At 37.1% G+C, this 23,010-nt stretch overlaps 2 protein-coding genes across 15 annotated transcripts in view; both read left to right on the top strand.

Annotated features, from left to right (window-relative positions):
* Positions 1-306: 306 nt before the first annotated feature.
* Positions 307-23,010, top strand: part of LOC131300033 (RNA polymerase II transcription factor B subunit 3-like) — a 58,733-nt gene continuing 36,029 nt past the window's right edge. For 3 of the 14 annotated variants that reach the window (XR_009190873.1, XR_009190868.1, XM_058325754.1), the window contains exons 1-4: positions 307-968; positions 1,582-1,619; positions 1,922-2,053; positions 2,195-2,251. Coding sequence is in view for 2 of the 14 variants with exons in the window: in XM_058325735.1 (XP_058181718.1) it covers positions 910-968; positions 1,582-1,619; positions 1,922-2,053; positions 2,214-2,251 (267 nt within the window). In the remaining 12 variants the exon portion in view is untranslated. The other 11 variants (XM_058325694.1, XR_009190860.1, XM_058325735.1 and 8 more) reach the window with 11 other exon arrangements.
* LOC131300012 (GDSL esterase/lipase At4g18970-like) lies at positions 12,788-20,941 on the top strand. Its single transcript, XM_058325642.1, has 5 exons — positions 12,788-13,108; positions 17,409-17,533; positions 18,430-18,675; positions 19,399-19,636; positions 20,590-20,941. The coding sequence occupies exons 1-5, from the start codon at positions 12,862-12,864 to the stop codon at positions 20,817-20,819; spliced, it is 1,086 nt and encodes a 361-aa protein (XP_058181625.1). The 5' UTR covers positions 12,788-12,861; the 3' UTR covers positions 20,820-20,941.

Below are 23,010 nucleotides of genomic sequence, written 5' to 3'. Positions count from 1 at the left end.
TGGATAACCTGCTCATGACCTGTTCAACAGGTAAATTTTAATGTACAAGTCGTAACTAGAATCATAAATATGCATTAGAAAACCAAAAATTGGCATAATGAAAATCACAAATTGTCATAATTTAGGCATACGGTATACCCTGTGTACCATAGCTTCCTCCTAACAAGAATTGCAAAAAAAGATTTAAAATCCAAGCAAGTATCGGAATATAAAAAAATCGACCTGAATTGTCATGGGGGAAGTTGGTGTTCGGGTGGAACTCGCATGTAACACACGCGAGCTATGCCAAAACCAGCCTTGGCCGTTCCAACCGAAGCTCGCATCTTGAACACGGAAGCTTTATCAAGAAACGACGTCGTCTGTATTTAATAAGACTTCGCAGCTTGCACATGAGAAGTCCTTTGAAAACGTGTATTCGACAAATTGTGTGCACGTTCCTGTTTCTCTATATGATCGAAAAAGTTCATGTTGTAGATCGTGTTGAGAAGAGGAACCAGGTTTAATATCATTTGAATCGAGTATTGATTGATGTATGATCGCAGCGAATTTGAGTGAATTTTTTTTTGTGAAAATAGAGTTGGCCGCACTGAATCTTATTCTAACCTTGTATATTGAACGTGGGAGCTCGTTTGAAACGATTAGTCTAAATTTTGATCTCATTCCGATTTTTCTTGTTGATCGAAAGGGTTCATGTTGTAGAACATGTCAAGAAGAAAGATCCTGTCGAAAATCATATCAATCGAACACAGATTGCTACATAATCGGAGATGATTTGAGTGATATTGTTTTTATGAAAATAGCTATGGTCACACTGTATTAAACCCGTTTTATCCAGGAATAAATTCATTACATACGAGGTACCATGGACACAAGCTGTTGAGTTCTGAAATCCAGCGCACGAAAAGCCCAATGGTTGTCGCCAATTCCTTCTCCAAGGAGACGGCCATTCGCAAAAGAATCGCCAGCATGTACACACACTCTCTCTCTCTCTAGATATCTTTGTATGTGCGGGGTTTGGGTGATTCTTCTAGTGAAAAGATTGTGATTTACATGATCAAAATGGGGAAAATTAATTGTTTTAGTTGAATTGCATTGATCAAGAAGTGGAAGAGTGAGATTGAGCTCTGAAATTGGGGAAAACACTGTGGCTTTTATGAAGATTGAGTTATTGAATCACTACATTAGGATTTGGCCAGTTCGGGTGATTCTTCTGGTGAAAAGATTTGAATTTTGGCCCCTGTTTGAATATTTGCAGATGGGGTTTGCTATATGGTTAATTGTGCCGTCCATGAAGAAAATGGTGAAAAACTTTTCTTTCTTTTTTTTTTTGGTTCGAATTGTATTGCAATAAGGTTAGTTGTGGATTTATGAAAATTAGTTATGGAATCACATCATTAGGTTTTAGGTCTGTAATAGGGAAAGAGAGATGGAACCCATGTTGCTCCATCAACTCGAACCGGAGACCTTTCCTACTGGCACTAAGGCCCTCCATGACCACTTAATGCATATGAAATTTTATAACTATTTGGATTCTTGATTTATGTTTAGGTTTATCACTTATAGAATGCACAATTTTTGCAGATTTAATAAAAGAGAGGAGGAGGAAGTGGAAGATATGAGTAAGTTAGCGTACATGTCCTCTATATTATAGTAGTTCCCTGTTTAGAATAAATGCTTGCCTTCTTCCAAAATGTTGGAGTGGTGTTTCTTTAGTAGGCATATGATTGTTACCTACTTACTGGTTTAGGAAGAGAAACTTCGTTATGTCACCTTCACTTTGAGGTTATGAGATCTTCATCATTCGTATTTTTAGCTTAAACTATCCGCTTCCTCCAAAGAGTTTAGGTTTAGCTTCATTCCATTTGTCCTTTTGGTTGTAAACCTTATCTTACCCAACTAAAGAAAATTATTTCCTTTGCAGCGTTCAATTTGATTGAAGGAATAGATGTTCCTGCTATTGAGGGAAAAATTGCACAATACCACAAAGAAAATGCTGAACAAATAATGAATGCTCAGCAGTTCAAAAAAAATAATGAATGCTCAAGCCCGGAACGTTTGGTTTATAGCTAACCAAATTTCCTATCGTACTTTGCATTTATTCTATTTAATTTAGTTTTTGCTAAAGGTGGTGATTTTGTGGTATCAGGGGCAAAATTTTAATGTACTCTTATTCTGGTTTTTTTGACTATGGCAGGCTGAAGAATATGCTGCAGCTTTAGCCGCAAGCAAGGGACACCCTGATAGTGATCCAGTGAGGAAATTATGCGTATTACCATTTCTTGTCTTTAGTTACAGTGCCTAACTCAAGCAAACTAAGATTGCCCTATGTTCAACTAGGTTAGCATCCTAGGGTGGGGGCTTTCCCTATGTTTATTGTCAACCCTTAATCTAATTCGTTGCTTCATATGCAATTATCCCTTGCGTTCCAGCGTTATTGATTAGCTTTGGCTTCAATTAACTTTGGGCCATTTTATGCCTTGCCAACTTATTTTTTTTAACACAATGCATTGCCAACTGAATTCCCTAAAAGTTGCCATCCTAAATGACCACGGGTATATGGGCATCTTGTGCCCGAAAGCAAAATGGGTACGGTGATCTGTTGGCGCACAATGAGGTTCACTTGTGAATGCATTTATTGTTCAGCAGCGGAGTTCCCATGTCCTTCCTGTGGATATATGGGCCAAACATGCTATCCTTTTAAGTATGAAAATATTAACTTTGATTAAAGTAATTGGATCTTGAACTTTGTTCAAAGCTCCTTTGACGTTAAGTTCTCATGACTTGAGTCAAAGAGTAATTGTGATTATCTAGTTTGAAACAGTACGATGTTTCTTGCTTAAAACTTCTTCCACTCGACACTTGGACTATTTTCCACAAAGAGCAAAGAAAAATGTGACATGGGCTCTCCTGATTTCTTGACTAGTGTACTATTTCTGGAAAAAAAACCCAGATATGCCACAAAGTACATCTTATGAAGGACTTGGACTTATGTTCTCTACAATAGGGATTATCTGCAAGTTTGATACTGTGGATGATTATTCGGTGTAGGCATAAAGTCTTCGACCTAAGGAGTCACTTCAACTGGATCTAATTGAAGAATGGCTAAAATTCATCCCGAACTTGCGGTCTTGCAAAGAGATTCAGATCCCTCTCATGGATAATATGATTATCAATGCAAGAAGTCTTTCCATGAGAGCTGACCATTTTGCATTGGTATTTAGAAACAAATATCCGAATGGGAAAATAAAAATAAGCAACTTCATACATCTTCCAGTCACTACTATGGAGCCTGGAAACCTCCTAAATCTGCCTACCTATGTGTCTTGCAGATCCTTTATAACTGTGTGATTTCTTAAACTTGATGCAAGAAATGTATAACATAGAGGTTTTAAAGATTCTTTATGATGACGAAATCCTATTTCAGCAAGGAATTTGTACCTAATCGTTCTACAGAAAGGGAGCATTGATGCAAATACTTGCAGCTCCAAGAAGTATAAGGGGCTTCATTTTGCAGAGCCAACTCATATCCCGATAATGATGTTTTCTTACACGAGCATGTGTATTAACACCTTCCTCACTAAAGTGCTGCTTATGCCTGCAATTTACTTTTTAGACTTCTCTTGTTGAGACGGATGATTAATCTAAAAAATGTAACGTAAATCTAACAATAATTAAAAAAAAAGAAAAAGACGAACAAACTAGAATTTAGTACAAGGCCCAATTAAGCTCTGCACTACTTGCCAAACTCTAGGAATTAGGTGTTTATATACACGGACGGCGTCGTTTTCTGCTAAACAACTCTTCTCTCGCTCTGTCGGAGCGAATTTATTCAGTATGGCAAAATCAAATTTCAAAAAAACAAATTCACTTGTCCGCGATCACATAACAATAGTCGTAGATTCAAATGATCTTAAACACGATTTATCTTCTTGACAATCTCTGCAACATGGAAGGATTCGATTATCCATATAAACCCGATTGAGATTACAATTTGACTTCAATGATTTTTAACGTGGTTTTCAATGGACCTCGCAGGTTCTCGAAGTATCATGGACGGCGGGCTAATCGCTTTTGAGAGACTTCTCGTGTTCAAGATGCGAACTTTAGGTCGATGCCGTTTTGCCAAAAGCCACATCTGTGAGTTTCAATTATCAAGTATGCAAAAGCTTACGTTTTATCCGTATCGTGTACGATACAAAATCCAATTTCATCATTTCGTGTTATCTAATTTAATTCGGATAGATTTCTTTATTTGTTTTTGTATTTTTATTTCATTTTTGCAAATTTTTATTAGTATCACCAAAACTATAATTCTTGTAATCGTATGGACCAAAAAAATAACGTATGAATCAAGCGCTTACCAATATCCAACTGAACTGATTTTTTACAAGGACCCTTCAAAAAATATTCTGAACAAATTGAAAGGCTGAGAATATTTGTGTGGGACCTCAAAATGGGTCTCACACAAGGTGGTGTACACAAAAGTGTTGTAACCATAGCATGCGCTTGGGGCATACCCCATAACACTACCCAGACCTCACAAGACAAGGCCTAGAAAAACATTACCTCCCAAACTAACTACCAGTACGACAAAGATACAAAATACAAAAAGAATCCTTCAATCCGTGCTTAAGACTCGATCAGGGATATGCCAAAGAGTTGAGATGCATTCTTTTTAATTTATAAGTCTGAAACTTATTTCGGTTTTTTTATTTGTCATAACTTTTTATTTAGCTTTTTGTCTTTGAGATTAATCGTTCGTCTACATTGATTCTGAGGCCTACATTGATTCTGAAACCATCAACGTTAGCACTGTGCTGCAAGGGAATGATCATATGTTCTTTTGAGGCTGTTAAGTGGTCCTTTGTGGATGAAGCAAATGGGGTTGTCCCCAAATGTTTGTGAATGAAGCAACTGGAGTTGTTTCCATGTTTCTGCCTTTCAAAACTACTGATTGAATTTGCGTCTCGAACAAGTTGAATATTGTACTCCCATTGTAAGATGTATTTTACCTGACCTATGAAATATGACACCAGATTTTGTCTTTCCATTCTATGTAACTGGGGGATGGTACAAATCGGTGACAAGTTGATTTTTGCTTCCAATTGGAATGGCAACTCTCCTGCCTATTGTGGTGTTATCGAGAAAGATGTGTTTATAACCCTAATGATCATATTGACTTCAATTTGTAATTCATTGTGAAAATTAGCCCAGGCCACTCAGCTGCATAAATAAGCAATCTAGATCTGAGATTTCCAGTTAGTTGGGTTTACTTAGAAACTTATTTTGTCACCAGAACATGGTGAAGGATTTTGCGAAAATCTTGAAAGATAGTCATGATACAATTCACTGAACGTTTGAAAGTTTAGGCGTGCAAGATTTGGCACCTAGAGGCAGGTGCAGAAAACTGAAGAATAGGGCTATTTGACTGGTTTGGCAAATCTGTACTATTGTTTTCTCGGTTTCATGATTGTAGAAGTAGCTAGGGCCTAACTTGATTGCCTCGTGGTTTTGGTTTGCCCGAGTTCTGTTTTTGAACCTTAGGCCGGTATGAGGTTCTGGTGTTCCTGGGACAGGTGGTCTTGTGGTTTTGGGGTGTAGGTTTCTAGGGGAATGCCCCTTGCTGCTGTATTGTTTATGTTCTTCATGGAATTAACTTACCAAAAAAAGAGATCGGGCCAACCAATATATTGTACTCAACTTTTGCGCAAAGTTCAAGTCTTCAAATACTGATTCTGTTGAATTCCTTCGCATTAAATTTTCTTTCCTATCGTCGTTTATGAATTCATGCATTCTTTGTAACAATATCAGCACACAGTTAATATCCCTTGACAAAGATCTAGGTCCGTTCGTCATAGGAAAAAAAAACTTATTCCTACCCCTATCAACTTAATACAAGTGTTTCAAAAGATGAATGGACATGTTTTATTTAGATGCAACAAAATCAGGACTTCATAATACAAGGACACTGGTTACTAGCACCGATAGAAAAATATGCAACGCCCTTATGACTTGTGTGAACAAAATCCAAGCAAAAGAAAACGTGGTGAATAAAATAGCAAGCGACACCAGTTTCCAGTATCCACATGAAGAAAGTACATACGGGGAAGTTATTAGTTGGTTTAGATAAGCAACTGACAAGATCAGTGTATAACGGTTAGCACAAAGTTTTGCGCGACAAATCTTGATGTAGCAAGCCATGATACGTAACAGCCCCCTCAACTTGCAAAAGACCAAACTGAAGCTCAAGAAACAGGAAAAACTCAAATGGCGTAGCTAATAATAATTAGTCAGGAATTACAACACAAAAGGAAGTTCACGCAAAACAAATTTAAAATCTTTCAAGAAAGATTGAAACGAGTCAACTACATAAAAATCTGATACCCATCACTCATGCTAAGAACAAAAACTATGACTATACTAAGGTAGCGCAAGTAGATCTGCACAAGGGGCAGCGACTATCCTTTGGCAACCACCAGAACAAGCAATCTCTGTGAAAGATATGTGAACAAGGAGATTTCGCGACCTTCATCCCTCTTAATATCCCCTGCAAACATATCGGACATGCATCTTCCAATTCATTACCATCAAATTCCTTTTCTTTCACAGCAACCTCAACTTGACTAGGCCCCTTAGGTTCCCCAGGGACCATCGGAATTATCACACAAGCTCTTGGTTCTTCCAAATACGACCTTAAAACAATAAGCCGAATCTCAACTTCATCTCGATGAGACAATTTCAACTGTCGCATCTGAGATCTTATTTCCTTCTTATAAGCCCTGGCATCCCCAACTTTTCTTTTCTTTACAGATTCTGAACGCGTTGAAGCATCGTCACGAGAGTCTTTTGTTGAAGCATCGTCGCGAGAATCTTTAGTTTCTTGGCTCTCTGATGAGAAGCCGGACGGTAAGTGCCTCTTCCTTGTACCGTTTGTCCTTTTGGATACAGCAACGTCTACTACGATGACGATTATGGGTTTTTTTCAGGGAAGGCAGCGGTTGGAATATGTTGAATTTGAAGCAACCAAGCAGGTATTCGGATACAACTTCTCTCAGTTTGGCAGCCGTGTCCTCCGAGTAGTCTTCTTTTCTGCTTTCAATGGCCCGAGAAACCAACTTTTTGATGGAGTCTCGATTCGATAAGTTTACAAACTCGAACACTGATAGTTTGTTTTCGATCCGCAACACTGATAATAAAGTACGTTGGTGGAATTCCGAATTTCTTAAGATATTATCAATGATGCTGAACAGGAACAATCCTCGCGACGATTCGACATTATGAAGCTCTTCGTTCCACTTGAATACGCGAATGTTAAGGATTTGCACTTCTTCATTCACACTCACCACCACTTGTTGGACCGTTTTTCTACCATCTCTCCTGAAAAAATTGTGGTAGGAAGAGTTTCAATTAAATTTTTTATGGCATTCGATATCGCACCTGTAAGTCTTATATGGCATTCGAGAAACTTATTAATGGCGGAGCTGTGAAGAAGTTATTCACGGCTCTGCGCAATCTCAGCCGTTTGTTTCGGCTTTGAATAGTCCGAATTTAAATGAAACTTTTCCGAAGAAGAGTAAACTTTTCCCCGAAAAAGTTTTGTTAACATTCGGACCGTCCAAAGCACTTTTGAACGGTCACGATTGACTCTGTAAACAACTATTTATGGCTCCACCGTTAAAATGATTTTCTCGATTAGGAAACGTAACCTTGAAGGACTTAACAATCACTCACACAACGAATGTAAAAACCGGTGACAGCTATTGGTCTCTTTTTTATTGTGAAAAAATGGCGACTTCAAGAGGGAGCGCAGCCAACTGGCTTTGTGTTTGGAAATGGGGAAATTGAATTTCAGTGGCAAGAGGGGCAAAAAACTCCCCACTCATGGATCACTTTTTCGGAATTGCCCATGGAAAGGAAAACAATAATTCCCATGTCATGGCATTGAAGATCGACTAAAATACCCCTCCCTCTTGTCCTGAATCAGGGGCAACTTAGATTTATACACGGGGCAATTTAGGTTCATACACAGGGCAACTTAGAGAGCAACTTATGTTCATATACGGGTTGCATTCATACACAGGGCAACTTAGATCCAAATTCAGTCGTTCTCAAAAACAAAATGCAATAGTTAGAACACAGACACAGGGCAATGAACTTCTAAAATGGAGCAATTTAAATGAACAACAGGTGCAACAAATGTTTACTAAAGGAGCAATGGTTCACTACAGCAAATATCTCAGAGTAATGACTTTAATTTGATTTGCATAAAGAGAGAGCGCTGAAAATGGAACCGGATATGCTCCACTTGAAATTTTAGAGAGAGAAATCTTAAAAAAAAGACAGATTAGGAGAGAGGAGTGTTGAATATGGAGGAGCTGGTGGAGAGGTTGGAATCGGCCTTGGCACGGCTGGAGGCGATTTCAGGTGTGTCACCGGATCGGGTGGTGGAGATGTGCAGCGGCTTCTTGTTCTTGTTGTCGAGACTCTTACCCTGAGCCAAGCTCTGGTATGGCTTGGAGCTTCGTGTCAACGGCCGAGTGCAGCAGCTTGTACTCTCCGTGAGTTTGAAGGAGGAAGATGACGAGGGTATATTCGGTAAACGGGGCGGTGGTGCAGTGGGGCGGTGGAGTGGTGGAGAGAGATGAGATTGGAAGAAACCCAATCTAGTTGGCGGTGGAGAAAAGGGGGAAAAGAGGAGGAAGTGATTTGGGTTAGGGTTTGGGACATGTGGGGGTATATTAGACATTTTGCTTGGCCCTTTCCATGTATTCTCAATTATTTTTCTCCCTTTCATTTCTAGAGCAATAAAGGCCCCGTTTGTTAATCTCTTTCGGCATTGGGATTGAACTGATAATCCCAAGGGATTACTAATTCTTTGTTTGTTTTCAAAATGAAGGTGTGGACTATTAGTCTCATGGGCATGTGAATCCCCTCATTAGGGGGTATTACCAATACCTTGGGAGACTTGGTATTAACAATCCAATCCCCTCCTTGCCAATGCACAAATACGAAAATAGCCTTCACCAATCCCATCTCCTTATCAATCCTATCCCACGTGAAGGGCAAAAAAGAAAATATATACTATCAATCCAATCCTATCCCATGTGAAACAAACATGATATTCGTAATCCTATAATCTAATCTCATCTCAAACAAACATACTTATCACTAATCCCATCTCCTTACCAATCCATTCTCATTACAAATCCCAATTCTAATCCCATCTCCTTACGAATTTCACCCCTATAATACTTTTATCAAACGAGGCCAAAATGAAAACTTGTCCATGAGTTGTGAAATATTTGCCCCATGGACCACTATCCTGCAATTCCCCCTTTGGAAATCCTAGTGAGATCCACTTGTTTTGCGTTGATTAGTAGGCTTGTAGCCTAAAAGTCACAAAATTCTTGTGCACGTGCTTGAACGAGATCGTGAAAGTTTTCTTAGAATATGTATTTCAAACTATTAAATTCGCAAAAGCAAAGATTGAGAGGAAGAGCGCAACATATTTTGAAGGATTATGCGACTTAACTTGTAGCTTGTGACTTGTGAGAGGGATTCTTAATTTTTTTTTTTAAGATATCACTGTCACGTCATTTTCAATGGCTTTGAGTTTAAAGTTTCTGGGTTTGAGCAGGTGGGAGGGTGGACAAAGGAATACGATGGGCGCACATTTGTGACAAGTAAGGGGAGCAGGCCACGAAGTCCCCTTCTCCAAAAGGTAACACACTCATAACTCTTAGATAATTTCTGCTTCAAAAATAGGAGGTGCACATTTAGTTTACAAGCATTTTTAAATGGTTTGTTACAAGTGACGGTGAATTTCGCTGAATAATGTTGTAGGTCTTATCATCACTCTCGTGAGAGATTATCTAAGAATGCATGTTCCCTATTTCCAAAAGGGGTTTTTTTTTTCCCCCGGTTTTGTTTAACTCTTATCTTTTTGTTGTTGTTTAATTTGTGGAAATAGACATTGTATCAATTCGGAGCAAGGAAATTCGTGTTGATCGGAGTGGATCTACTATCATATACCTGTAGATGTTTTTTTAAATCTATCTACTACCATATACGAATCGTGTAATTACATGTGCTACTCTCTGTTTCTCAAAAGATATCAAAAAAATGAGAAATAAAAATTGCTCTACTTCACACACATTTTCCTCTCCATATTTGCTCACTTAGAAGAACTCAAAATTAGTAATTGCGCTCATCTTTCTCTATTTACTGTATTAGAAAATCTCCAAATTCGTAATTACTATGAAATGATTTGATAATATCAAGATTCCAAACATAAACCTTTGAATTAAAGGTCGAAAATTGACTTAAAGTTATGTACCCAAATTGAGGATTCAGTTTCCATTTTAAATCTAAGAATTTAGACAAGATGGTTCTTAATAGTGAATTTCCATGAGTACTTTGGATTTTAGGTTTTAGGGTTACCAATGCCGGGTGCTGTGGCATAGGGAGAAACAACGGTCAAATTACATGTCTCGCATTTCAAACTCCATGCCCAAATAGGAATGAGTACATATTTTGGGATGCATTCCATCCCGGTGAAGCTGCAAATATCGTTATTGGGAGAAGATCTTACAGTGCAGAATCTCTCTCTGACTCGTATCTGATGGATATTCATCGCTCTGCTCAACTCTAAAGATAGAGATGACACTTGTTGCAACCCTGTTGTTCAATTTTAGTAGAGATATATATGTACCACTTTTTTTGTTGTTACACTTGTTATTTCTTATTGTTCAAAGGGATGTCATAATGTTTCATTGCAACTTACAATGAAGAGCCTATTTCCAATTTTGTGTAAAAGTTTAATTTATGTTGATAGGAAATCTATTAGTGTCAAGTGCTATTGATATTTTATTGTAAAGGCTGATAGCAATTTTTCAATGGCATTTAACTAATACTTGATATTATCTCCAAATTTGTCAAAGTTCTGACTTTGATGCGCCTCGAACGTGGTTGATAATTTTTGTTGTTGTTGTTGTGCTCATTTTAATTAGTTAGATATTTTTAATATATATTTATGACATCACAGTTCGATTCCGATTTTACCGCAGTTGAACCAATGACCCGTCCATCCGATCTCTTCTCCGATTCGCTCACCGATCTGATTAAGCCACCACATCCGAATTAAGTAGTTGTAGTAGTAGTTAGTCAGTCGCAGCGACTCGTAGGGTAAACGTTTTCCCAAAGCTCAATTTCCTCACGTCGGCATTTAATTACGAAGACCAACAGACTTCAACTAGTTTGGCAACACTGTTCAACACGTGCAACTGCAACGCGTGGAGGCTGTAAGCTGGAACCACCATACGTACGCATATGAAATTGGCCGGGTACGTAGTGAATAATTGAACTACTAGTGAATGGCAGGTAACAATTGACTGTTTGTTAGAAGTGATGGTAATAGTAATTTACAAATCTGTACCATACCCAGGTACACAGGACGGGGCGTGATAGCTTGGTACGGCGTGACAGCTTGGTACTTACAAGGATTGGCTTTTTGTTACTGAAATTAACACAAGTGTTTTTGCAATGGCTCGGTTTAATCTGGTTCAATCATTACGCTGGTGGGTTTGATTTGCAAAATTCTTAACCAGAAGGGATCGAGTAAGGAAACTAATTGAAAAACAAACTTGCATCGACCCGAGATCGGCTATTTTATTACTACTACTAAAATTTTGTGCTAATCCGGAAATGGTTAGGAGCCGAAATCGGAGTACTGTATCATTCATCCTAACACCTACTCTTTGTCAGGAGAAAGTATAATTAATTTGGCACAGATATGTATTATCCCATAGTTCAGCAAGACACTCGTTCTGTTTCGTTCACAATTTTGGATTGAAAATTTTGAGTTAAAATATAAAAATATGCGATTGGATGAGTTATTTCAAAAATAAGTGGAACCCCTGACTAAGACTTACCAGAAAAGGAAAAAAGAAAAAAGGAACGGTTAAAGATCCAGTTGGCAAGTTGGACAAAAGTCTGTCCCCTCTCTTCAATTACTCCCAACTCATCTCTCTCTCTATAAAATTCATCCCAACCACTCATCTCTCTCTTGAAAATTCATCCCCTCCATGTACAGCTAAATTCTTTTATGGCTGGGGATAAGAGTCATAAGACTACAAATCTCTGCGTTTCCTCTGTCCCAACCATCTCTCTCTCTTCAAGTTTGTTCATTACTGTTCTGGACAAACATATTTTTTCCTTTTCACATATGCCTGTTCTACAGGAGTAGGAGGGTGGGAAGACAGGCTTGAAATTGAGAATTGCATTTTTTTCAATAGAATCCATATTTTGAAATTAAATTTTCAAATGGCAATTTTTATTAGACTAAGATTTTTTTCTAAAGTTTTCGATTAATTGGTGAAAACTGAAAAGCTGGGGAAAGGACAGAGGAGGGTGGGAGTGGTCCATTAACAGTGACTGTACTTAAACTAGCTACTTCAAAACAATCATTCTATCTCCACACCCAAACACACACCCATTTATACATCCTCACTCACAATAGGGGTGGAGTCCGCACACATTACACACCCAGTATGCGTGGGCCCCACCTCTATTGTGAGTGGGAGTGTGTAAATGAGTGTGTAGTTAGAATTTTTGACTTCAAAAACCATTCTGTTTTTGGTGTGTGTTTTTTTTTTAGCATGTTTTAAGTGAGTGACAGTGACTACGTACATTCTAACCACAGCAAAAATAACCCCACGTGGTCCAGTAGTTGGTTGAAGCCTTGGAAAGTACTACTAATATTTCCAATTTATATTTTGAGTATATATATACATTTTTGCTTCCATACTTTTCCCCATTGTCCACAGAAGTAGTACTTTCTCTCTGATCATCTTTTCTCCATTGATGGCTACCCGTAACCTTTGGGTTCGGGTGTCACTGTTGTTAGCATTGCTTGCAATGTTCCAGTCCTCTGTTTTTGGTGAATCACAAGTGCCTTGTTTCTTCATCTTGGGGGACTCTTTGGTCGACAATGGCAATAACAATAACCTCGAAACCACCGCAAAAGCAAATTTCCCACCTTATGGCATTGATTTTCCGGAGGGACCAACAGGACGATTCTCCAACGGCAGAAATATAGCAGATATCATCGGTCTCTCTCTCTCTCTCTCTCTCTTTATTTCTTTGATTACTTGTCTTTTTAGAGCCTCTCCAACTCAACTTTATTTAGAGCCCGTTCCAGAACCGAAATAAGAACTTATTTTTTGTCTAATAATAAGGTGTGTTCCACAAAAGGGTGAATAAGTACTTATTTTTTAAAAAGGTAATTTCAAGCTCAAAAATTATGTGCTTACGCAAATAATTTTCCTATCACTATGGATCTTGTTTGATAGATCTCATTGAGATCTTTAATATGGTGCAAAAAAAATTGAAAAATTATTTTTCATTTACATTATTTTAAATTTAAAAATGTGAAAATTAGCTGTTTATTTGGATTTTGTGGAATAAAGCACCAAAATAAGTACTTATAAAATAAGAAGGTTTCTGGAACGGGATCTTAGAACTCCATTTTAGAGTGTCCAATCTTCATTTTGGAGAACAGAGTCATTCCAAACCACCTCAATTTCGATCTTTCAAAGAAAGATCGGCCCACTTTGGAACCTCTATATATGAAGACTCCTACCATGCAAAAATTGATATGGATCTTCCATTTATTAAAAAATGCAAATAAAATAGTGAAATACTAGGCTTTGCCTAGCTAGGGCACTACTCCATGTCGACATGGCTGATTACTTGGGAAAAAAATTGGTGGCAATTTTGTAATAAATTTAAAAAAGTGTGGGTACATTCTTAAGAGTAGAAGAACACACATACGATATTGGATAAATTCAATCCTAGTCATTACAATAACTTATCCATTGAGAAGGTTTCGAGAATACCTTTGAAATGACCCCTATATTTTATATACTCAACAAATATAAAAATTATTAGTAATAGCTAAGATAGTGGAGCTACTCAGACCCCCCAAAAAAAAAATTTAATGGAGAGAGCTACTGTTGTATTTTGATAAGAAATGAAGACAGAAATCTAGAATTAAATAGCTCAAAACTACTTAATTTTTTTTAACTTTTTAGTCTACATTTTAAGTAGCACTTAATTTACTAAATAATGTAAAATGTGGTTATCACCTACTGAATCACTTATTAATTACTTAATTGATTCAGCTTAAAGTGCTGAATTTAGGTTATCAAACAACCCTACGAGAACAGATTCGAAATATTGAGCTTTGCAGGGGACATATTGGTTTGACTCCGAATTGAGTCTTTGGAGATGCATGTTATTAAGATAATTTGTTTGTTATACCTAAAAAAACCCTAGGACTCATTACTACTAGACTAAAAAAATAGATAAAGATCTTGGTTATTTAGTGTGGTTTCTCATTTCTAATCTCTTATTTGAAACCGTGGTCTATTAAGGTCTAATTAAAGTCTCTATCTTTTAATCACGAAATAGAACCGTGACTAAAAAGGTAAAAACTGTTATCTTTAACTTTTTACCATCTGAGATTTTTTTCTAAGACCGTGACTATTTAGGAAGAAATAATCTTAATTTTTAGTAGAGATGTTTTAACAATATAACATCTTAGTTTTATTTAAAACCGCGATTGAATACCTGGGAGGAGTTTTTCTAAAAAAACAAAACAACTATTGGTGGCCCCGTGACTCAAACACCTGTTGCGTGATAACAACTCTAACAAAGTACAATTTCTATAGACTTTGCATACGGAGTACTATATTTGTATTTAACGGTTTTTCCAACAGAGATCTTTAAGTTACGATCACAGTTTTACCAAGCGAGATCTAAAATATTTCAGTAACAATATTAGTTTTTTTGAAACGAGATATATTCTTTCATATACAATTTCAATTTTTCGAAAATGATATCTATTTCTTTTCTTTTTTTTTTTTGCTAAGTTTCAATCTCATTTTTTAGTTTACTGAGATTAAAACAACTTTCCATCTAAGTTTTTTTTCGAAACGAGATATATTATTTCATATACAATATCAGTTTTTCGAAAATGAGATCTAGACTCCAAAATAAATGAACACAAAAAATAAAAGTTGACAAAATAAATATTATAACTTAACCAAAATCTACCATCTAAAAGAAAAATGGAGGATATAATTAATATCTTGTGTCGTATATTTGTTGTAAGGATAAAGATACAAGAATAAATTTTAAATATGTTTGCACAAAATAATTTTGGGCTGGGTGAATGTCTACCAGAACCTAACCGGGTTTCTTCAATTCTCTCACAACACGATACCCGAAAATTTTAACAAAAACCCACTCCGATTGGAGCGGGTCTAAGTGTGACGGGTTCTTTTGCCATCTCTAAATTGGTTGCAAGCAGTCATGTCCTTGCTTACCCCGGACACTGTTGGAGCAACTTTCACAGCTATTGCGACGTGCGCCCGTGCTCGGCTATCTTCGGTTTGAGCAAGAATTAGACCGAGCCGAGATGCTCTGTTCTGTCATCTGTTAGCACCTATCAACGACTTTTCATAAAACTGCATAACCTTGTTGCTTCCCGATCTCTTTCTCCTCCAATCCATCATCTCTGAAAATTTATTAGGTGATTTTGTGGCATTATCACGTGGTGTTTCGATGCCATTTTCCATCACAAATTCATTTGGAGCCCAAAACTAAGGCTCTATTTGGAACTTAAGGAAAGAAAAGGAAAATTAAAAAATTTTCCCTCCTATTATTTGGTTGGAAGAGAAAGAGAAAATAAAATAAAAATTTTCAGTTTTATGAATAGTAGATATTTTTTCCCTTTTTTCTTTTAGTATTTTCTTTTTCTTTTTTTTATTTTTATTTCATAGGTTCCAAACAAAGCCTAAATACTTTTGGCCCGTGTGAATTTGTAGTGGAGAATGATTGGCACAGCGCGTCAACAATATTGCTGCTATAGAGCCCGTTCCAGAACACCTTCTTAAAAAATAAGTACTTATTTCATATTTTCAAATTAAAAAATAGTGTAAATAAAAAATAATTTTTAATTTTTTTTATACCATATAAAAGATCTTATCGAGATCTTTCAAATAAGATTCATAACGTATATTTTTAAATTTTAATAACTCTATTATTTTTAAGCTTAAAATTATCAACTTAAAAAATAAAAACTTATTTTACGTTCCGGTTCTGGGGCTAAAGAATTACTCAAGCTGCTTCTCCTCTGAAATCTCAGGAGTCAGGCCCCTCTCCTCTGAAATTTTTCCCTCTCTCTCACACGCACCTAATCGCTCTTCCTCTTTTGATGGAGTAGTTGATACAAAGTTCCTGTAAACCCACCAACCACCATTCCTCAAACGCGCGCCCTCCCTCTTGGCGACACCTCTACTCTCATCAAGACGGCTAAGATGGCAGCGCCCTCTGTCCGTGACTCACTCTCACCGACGCTCGTGGTGGCCATCGCCTCCCTTTTTCATCCGTCGATCGATTGGTATCTGTACCACCAAAAGGGAGAAACCCTAGACTAACTCATATGTTTTGTGTAAGTCTACGCGTGTGAATTGAACTCTTATCTTCAATATGTTTTTCCCTGTAAAGTAAAGTTGGCTTAATTTGACGGTTCAAATTACGAATTAATTTGCTCGTTGGCATTGCTTATAGCATAGCTTGTTATATACAGGTTTGCTACAACCCATGGTTCAAAATATCTGTATCGATTGCCATGACTCGGTATCCATTGTATCGATCAGTAACACGAGACGTAAATTTCTTAGAACTTCGCGCAACATAAGAAAAATTTCCCGATACGGTAGTGGCCAGTAACGGCCATATTTTGCCCGTAATAGCACGTATTTTGTCGGTAACAACCGTTACCGCCTGTTACCACCATTACGTAACAGCCGATACCGTTACTAACACCATTTTATACGCGATTTTCCTTCACTCCGCAATATCGATTGTAACGGTGCTCGATACCTACCTATACCATTACCTATCAATCGGCCAATACCGTCACATATCAACGATACTTCAAAAAACTTGCTACAACCACAAAAACTTGTATCAATAATTGTACAAACTCTCTCATCCACCACCCATAAGTGAGTCCCACATAACTCATGTTTTACATGAGTTTGTAAAATTGTTAGTGCAAGTGTTGGTGCCTGTATCCTTTTTTTTTTTTTTTTGTTATATACAATCACTTTCGAAATTGTTATTTACTTTTAGAATGATTTGTGGTACGGTTTATTATTTTCAACATTGTTAATATCCAGGTCGAGTTAAAACACAATGAATTCATCAAAGACAAAGTCCCATTGTAAATTGCTCTTTGTCATGTACTTAAATTGACTGATGTTGAATGTATTTGTTTAAGCCATTAAAATTTACATGTAACAAAATCATGATTGTTGAAGTACACTTGATTGAATTTGCAGCTCAATTTCTTGGTTTTGATGAGTATATCCCACCCTTTGCAACTGCGAGAGATCAGGACATTCTCATGGGTGTAAATTATGGATCGGGGGGTGCTGGAATTCGGGATGAAAGTGGAACTGAACTGGTAATTAGCTTTTTGCTATTGTGGAAATGTTTGTAAATTACCACTTTTATTGCCTTCAATGATATGAGTTTTGTGTTTGGCTCCAATTTAATTCTAGTTTTTTTAATTGTGAACCTTATATGTTCGGGAGTTTGACTCCAAAATAGTTTGGGTAAAAAGATAATTTGTTCCACTGAGACAGACATAGTACCTAATTGCAAAAATAGGAATACTTTCCCTCAATTGGTTCAAGTTCGTGTAGTAGCTATGCAAATAGAACTTATAAGCAGAAACTTAATACATACTATGTGACAAAGGCAAAGATTTGGTTACCTCTTTCCCATTATGGGATTATTTCTTGAGTTGTGGTTGTAGATGCCTAATTTGTAAGGTTGTCTTTACTTCTTGGATAATTATGTGGTTAGGTAACCATCTGGGACTGGGCCAACTGACCACCCTCACTCTCCACTTCCAATGAGTGGTCAGGGTTCAAATCTTGCCATAGACAAGATTTTATTACTTCTCGCAAATTGTGTTTACATGTTTCAGTTGTTGTCATGACTATTGGGCTTACTTGTATGGTTGTGGAATATGTTGTTTGATTTTTTATTTGTAGTTTTCCTGTCCCTTTTCGTGTATTTCTCATTATATTTGTCAATTATCTCCTTGTGGATGAAAGGAAAGAAAAATGTGACCTATTCGTCATTGAAATTAAAATGCTGCTCAAGATAGTTAATAATTATTAAGTTCACAGTTACATATATCCTTAGTGTGGGACAGAATATATATTTGTATTTCACACCGTCTCTCAAAATAGTAGATTATCAACATGCGGCTAGCAAAGGAGGATTACAGAAAATTACACTGAAAAGTATTAATTGATTCTATTTGTCTTTTTCCTTTCTTTTTCCCAACAGGGGGCTGTCATAAGCTTGAATCAGCAGTTATTAAATCATCAAATCATAGTGTCACGCATTGGCGTCCTACTAGGAAGCAAAGAGGAAGCTGCAAATTACCTCAGCAAGTGCATATATTATGTTGGAATGGGTAGTAATGACTATATTAACAACTACTTACTACCGCAATATTTTAATACAAGCCACCTATATACCCCAGAACAATATGCAATTGTTCTAATCCAACAGTACTCACAGCAGTTAAAGGTATGTACCATAATTTCTGTATTTTTTGCTTTTAGTTTATCCTTCTATTTTTAACGTCTCATGCAGGGAAATGCTAGGAAGCTCTATGAATATATATCTATGAGTTTGAGATTTGGGTGTTTTTTTAGGTGTTTTTTTGGGTGTCCCTTGAACCGTCCCGTATATATATATATATATATATTATTTCAGTTCTGTAGAGTATGGAGAGTCCCAGATTTACAGGATCAACTGGTTTATGAAGAGTAAGCTTAAGGCTTACAACTGGTAAATGATGGAAATGAACTCTTAATTCTACCAGGAATCAACTACCATTGTAGATTTTCTTATCACAAATCAATTAAAAAAACTGTAAAGTAAGATGTTATAATTTAATTTTAGGCCAAATTTGGTATTAGAGATGTAAACAATTATCCCATGAAAATCCTAGCTGAAGACAGATTTCTTATGACGAAGGAAGTGCCATGAAAAAATCCTGAAAACCCATAAAAAAAAAGGGATATGCAAAAATTAAGAGCTTAAAACAGCATTTGGCTTAGACTAGAATTAATATATTTTGTTCAACAAATGTGGGTTTCTTAATCAAGTTTCACGACGTTGGCCAAGCCTCTTTGCTCAGTTCATTTATAACCATGTATATTAGATCGGTTATTTACCTCTGAAACTTTAATTAGAGGAAGATGGTAATGACTAATTTCTTGTTTTTGTATGCATTTTTTATGACAGACTTTGTACAAGTATGGAGCAAGGAAGGTTGCATTGTTCGGACTTGGTGAAATAGGTTGTACTCCAGCCGAAATGGCTAGTTATGGCACAAATGGATCTGAAGTTATTGACAAGGATGTGCAACTATTCAATGAAGGCCTTAGCTTGCTTGTTGATGAACTCAACAATAACTTGACTGACTCAGAATTCATCTTCATAAACATTACTGAAATTTCATCTGGGGATGCATCTGCTTACGGTAAGTTACCTTAATCTTTTTGTAAGCAAATTTGTACCATGTCTTATCACTTCTGCTGTTGTCCATGTTGAAGTTAATGCTTTTGAAATTAAAAGTAGAATCATATGGTTTAATTAGTTGGTTTGTCAAATCTCTCAGCTTTTAGTTTTTGGGTGTGAGTGTGGGTACCATGGCTCAAACCCTTGACATGGCAAATGATACCACAAGAGTGCCACCACAAGGGAAACCAAAGCTTTGGTCTCACAGCTTTTAGTTTGAAAGTAAAAGAACGCATCTATTGGTTTTAGCCTTTAGGTGTGTCTGTCCTCCTGCGCTACCGAGACCCATTGCTTGGGCATTACATGGGTACCCATTGACATTATATGCTTTTCAACACCTCTTGCCATTTATAAATTATACTTAATTGCAACATTGACAACATCAGAATTCGTTTTCCTCTGTTTTGTTTTTCAAGCTTCTCCATAACTAATTAGCTACTATACTACCTCTGTAGACTACCTTACAAGTTGTAACTATTTTCTACTTTTTCTGGGCAACTTGAGAACCTTTGCACTATGCACCCTGCTTCCAAACTCCAAAGTGTTGAGACAATATACAAGACTTGGATTACACTTTTAAACTTTATGTGGGACTAGGATTTGTGTAAGAAAAAGGGAATTGAATAGAAAGTATCTAACCACTGTGAATTGTTAGATCTTTTGAGTTTTCTATTTGTTATCGTTTTTCGTACCAATATCCTAGCTTCAAATCCAGCCGTAGAACCTGCAGTAAGGAAGGGGGACATCAACTTATAGGCTATTTTCCCATACATTTTATGGTCTTGCATTATCAGGTTTTGTCTTTCTTGATAGATTTCATGATTCATGCATTTTATTCCCCCTGTTTTTGTGACATAGAGCTTGTCTAAACCTAAAATATAAATGATTGAACGATTGTAATGTATTTCATTTCAGGTATTACGATTGCAAATGCTTCATGCTGTGTTGTATCATCAAACATTGGAAAAGGACTATGTGCTCCAAATCTAGCTCCATGCAGTAATAGGACTCTGTATGCATATTGGGATGGGTTTCATCCAACCGAGGTGGCTAATTTATTCCTAGCTACCGGAGCATACAATGCTCTGACTCCGTTGATATCTGCCCTCGAGCATGACTCTGATGAAGGTAGTTATATAATTTAATTGTGTACGTACGCTACATGATGCCATATTCAGATATAAGTTGGATTTTCTGTTGTAATAACACTTGTGAGTTGTTTTCCGATTTCCTTTCCTCATTACTATATATCAATTAGTCTCCTAAATTGCCTTGAGTTTAGAATACAAGAGTCGATGTATTTTGACTCCAATTCTTAATGTTTTAGACTTCCCATTCTGCTTAGAAGTCTAGTACAGTTCTCTCTGATGATAATGGGATGAAATACAAGTTTAATGTGACGGGTTGTGCTTTCACTCAACGTTTTTAAGTCGGGATTTCAGATACATCTAGGAAAAGCGCTTTTATTTTATAGTGGAGTTGGGATACATGGGGATGCGTGTTCAAACAAAAAAGACGATGAAGTCCGCTTCGACAACATATGGTTTAGGCCTCTTGTGTGTCGGTTCTCACTTCTATACACGATACTTGAGGGCAAATGCAAGATTTTGGACTGAAGTGAACCATGAGAAATACCATCCAAATTAACCGTCCATCAAATTCATGCTCCTAGTCGGAGAATATTCTATGTAAAGGCCTTTATGTACCACAGATGATGACTAAAAGGCTCTTATAATGTTTCCATCGCACTCCTCTGCCCATCTCTAACATGCACACAGTTTTTTCACAACCTCCCCTCCCCTTCTATCACCTCCCCAATCCTCAAGAAAAACCCCGTTGTCTAAATTCGTCAATTCCAGTCGAACACAACTTGGCTCTAAATTGAGAACAGAGGTTCAACCATAGATTTTGTGTTTCGCACAAGAGCTCAATTGGATCAGTAAAGCTACAGGTACAGCATTTGCTGTACAACAGCCATGCATAAACCACTTTTGCGCCCGTCTTGAGTCCCGCAAAGATGATCGGAGCCGCTCATTTTGTTCCAAATACTTCGTTTATGGTTCCTGTAAAAAATCACCTCAATCCGATATCGGGAAGGGTGTTTACGAATCATTCAACTTTGCTTCAAAATTTAGCGCTGTACCTGTAGTAGCGTTCCAATTGGATGGTCAAAACTTGTCCCTTGCACCGGAGCTTGTCGCAAAAAAAGATTCAAGCATGGAAGAATTGATTTCCGTGAAACAGGAGCTGATGAGATGGAATAAGAAGGCTATTTTTGGTGTTGTTGGTTTTGTATCTTCCCCTCTCATACTTCACACACATAGTGACACATTTAAATATATTCACGTATAGATATTGTTAGACTTGTTCCACATCGCTTATCTAAGCCACCCAAACTTGGTTAATATATTTTAGAAGTTACTTCACCTATTGCCATTTGGTTTTAGGTTGGAACCGTCCAAGAAATCTAACATGGTAACAAAGCTAAGTCTTGGGTAGCCTCATCTCGCGTGGGAAAGTCTCTGTCATCTCTGTCGCCCGAGTCAGTCAGTCAGCTCCTGGGCAGTTACCTCCACGTGCGAGGTGAGGAAGTCTGTGTCATCTCTATAGCCCGAGTCAGTCAGTCAGCTCCTGGTCTCCTGGTCTATCACCTCTACGTGCATCCGGACTGCACGTGAGGGGAAGTGTTAGACTTGTCCCACATCGCTCATCTAGGTCACCCAAGCTTGGTTAATATATTCTATAAAAAATTGTTGGGAAGTCCACTATAGCATATTTGTAACCCACTAAATCCACTTCTAAATTTCATAACCCCTCTAGTCTACTAATTAGGTTTTGATGAGGCCTTAAGTCCAATTCAATTAAAAAAGAAATTAGTTCAGGACCAAAATACCCTTACCTTTAAAAACTGTTAATCTGATATATCTCACTCCTATAAAATCTCCCATATTCCATTCCTATAAAATCTCTCATATTCACGTTGTTTCCATATCCAAAAGGGAAACAGAGTCCAAACGAGAGAGAGAGAGAGAGAGAGAGAGAGAGAGAGAGAGAGAAGATTACCCTTTCCATTCAAATTCCATATTTTTAGCCCATTATCCGTTATACGTTTGAAATCCCAGTAGTTACGTTGGAATAAAGCGACAGAAGATTCTCCTTTTCTGATACACTGTATATAATGTAATTGTACATATATAACGTTATATACTCGTTTATCAGTTCTCATTTAACGTGCGATACTTACATTTTACGTTATATACTCATTCATCGGCTCGCATTTAACGTTATATGAGTTTTTGAAATCTTTTTTTATTATAATACAAAAACATATAACAT

The sequence above is a fragment of the Rhododendron vialii genome, chromosome 1a (assembly GCF_030253575.1).
Source record: "Rhododendron vialii isolate Sample 1 chromosome 1a, ASM3025357v1".
NCBI lineage: Eukaryota > Viridiplantae > Streptophyta > Magnoliopsida > Ericales > Ericaceae > Rhododendron > Rhododendron vialii.
Note: the sequence above shows the minus strand (reverse complement) of the source record. Positions and strands in the feature narration are given on the sequence as shown.

Coding starts and splice junctions, on each gene's coding strand:
- LOC131300012 (XM_058325642.1), top strand. CDS start 12,862: ATGGCTACCCGTAACCTTTGGGTTCGGGTGTCACTGTTGTTAGCATTG. Junction 13,109..17,408: donor AAATATAGCAGATATCATCG/GTCTCTCTCTCT, acceptor TTGAATTTGCAG/CTCAATTTCTTGGTTTTGAT. Junction 19,637..20,589: donor TGGGGATGCATCTGCTTACG/GTAAGTTACCTT, acceptor ATTTCATTTCAG/GTATTACGATTGCAAATGCT.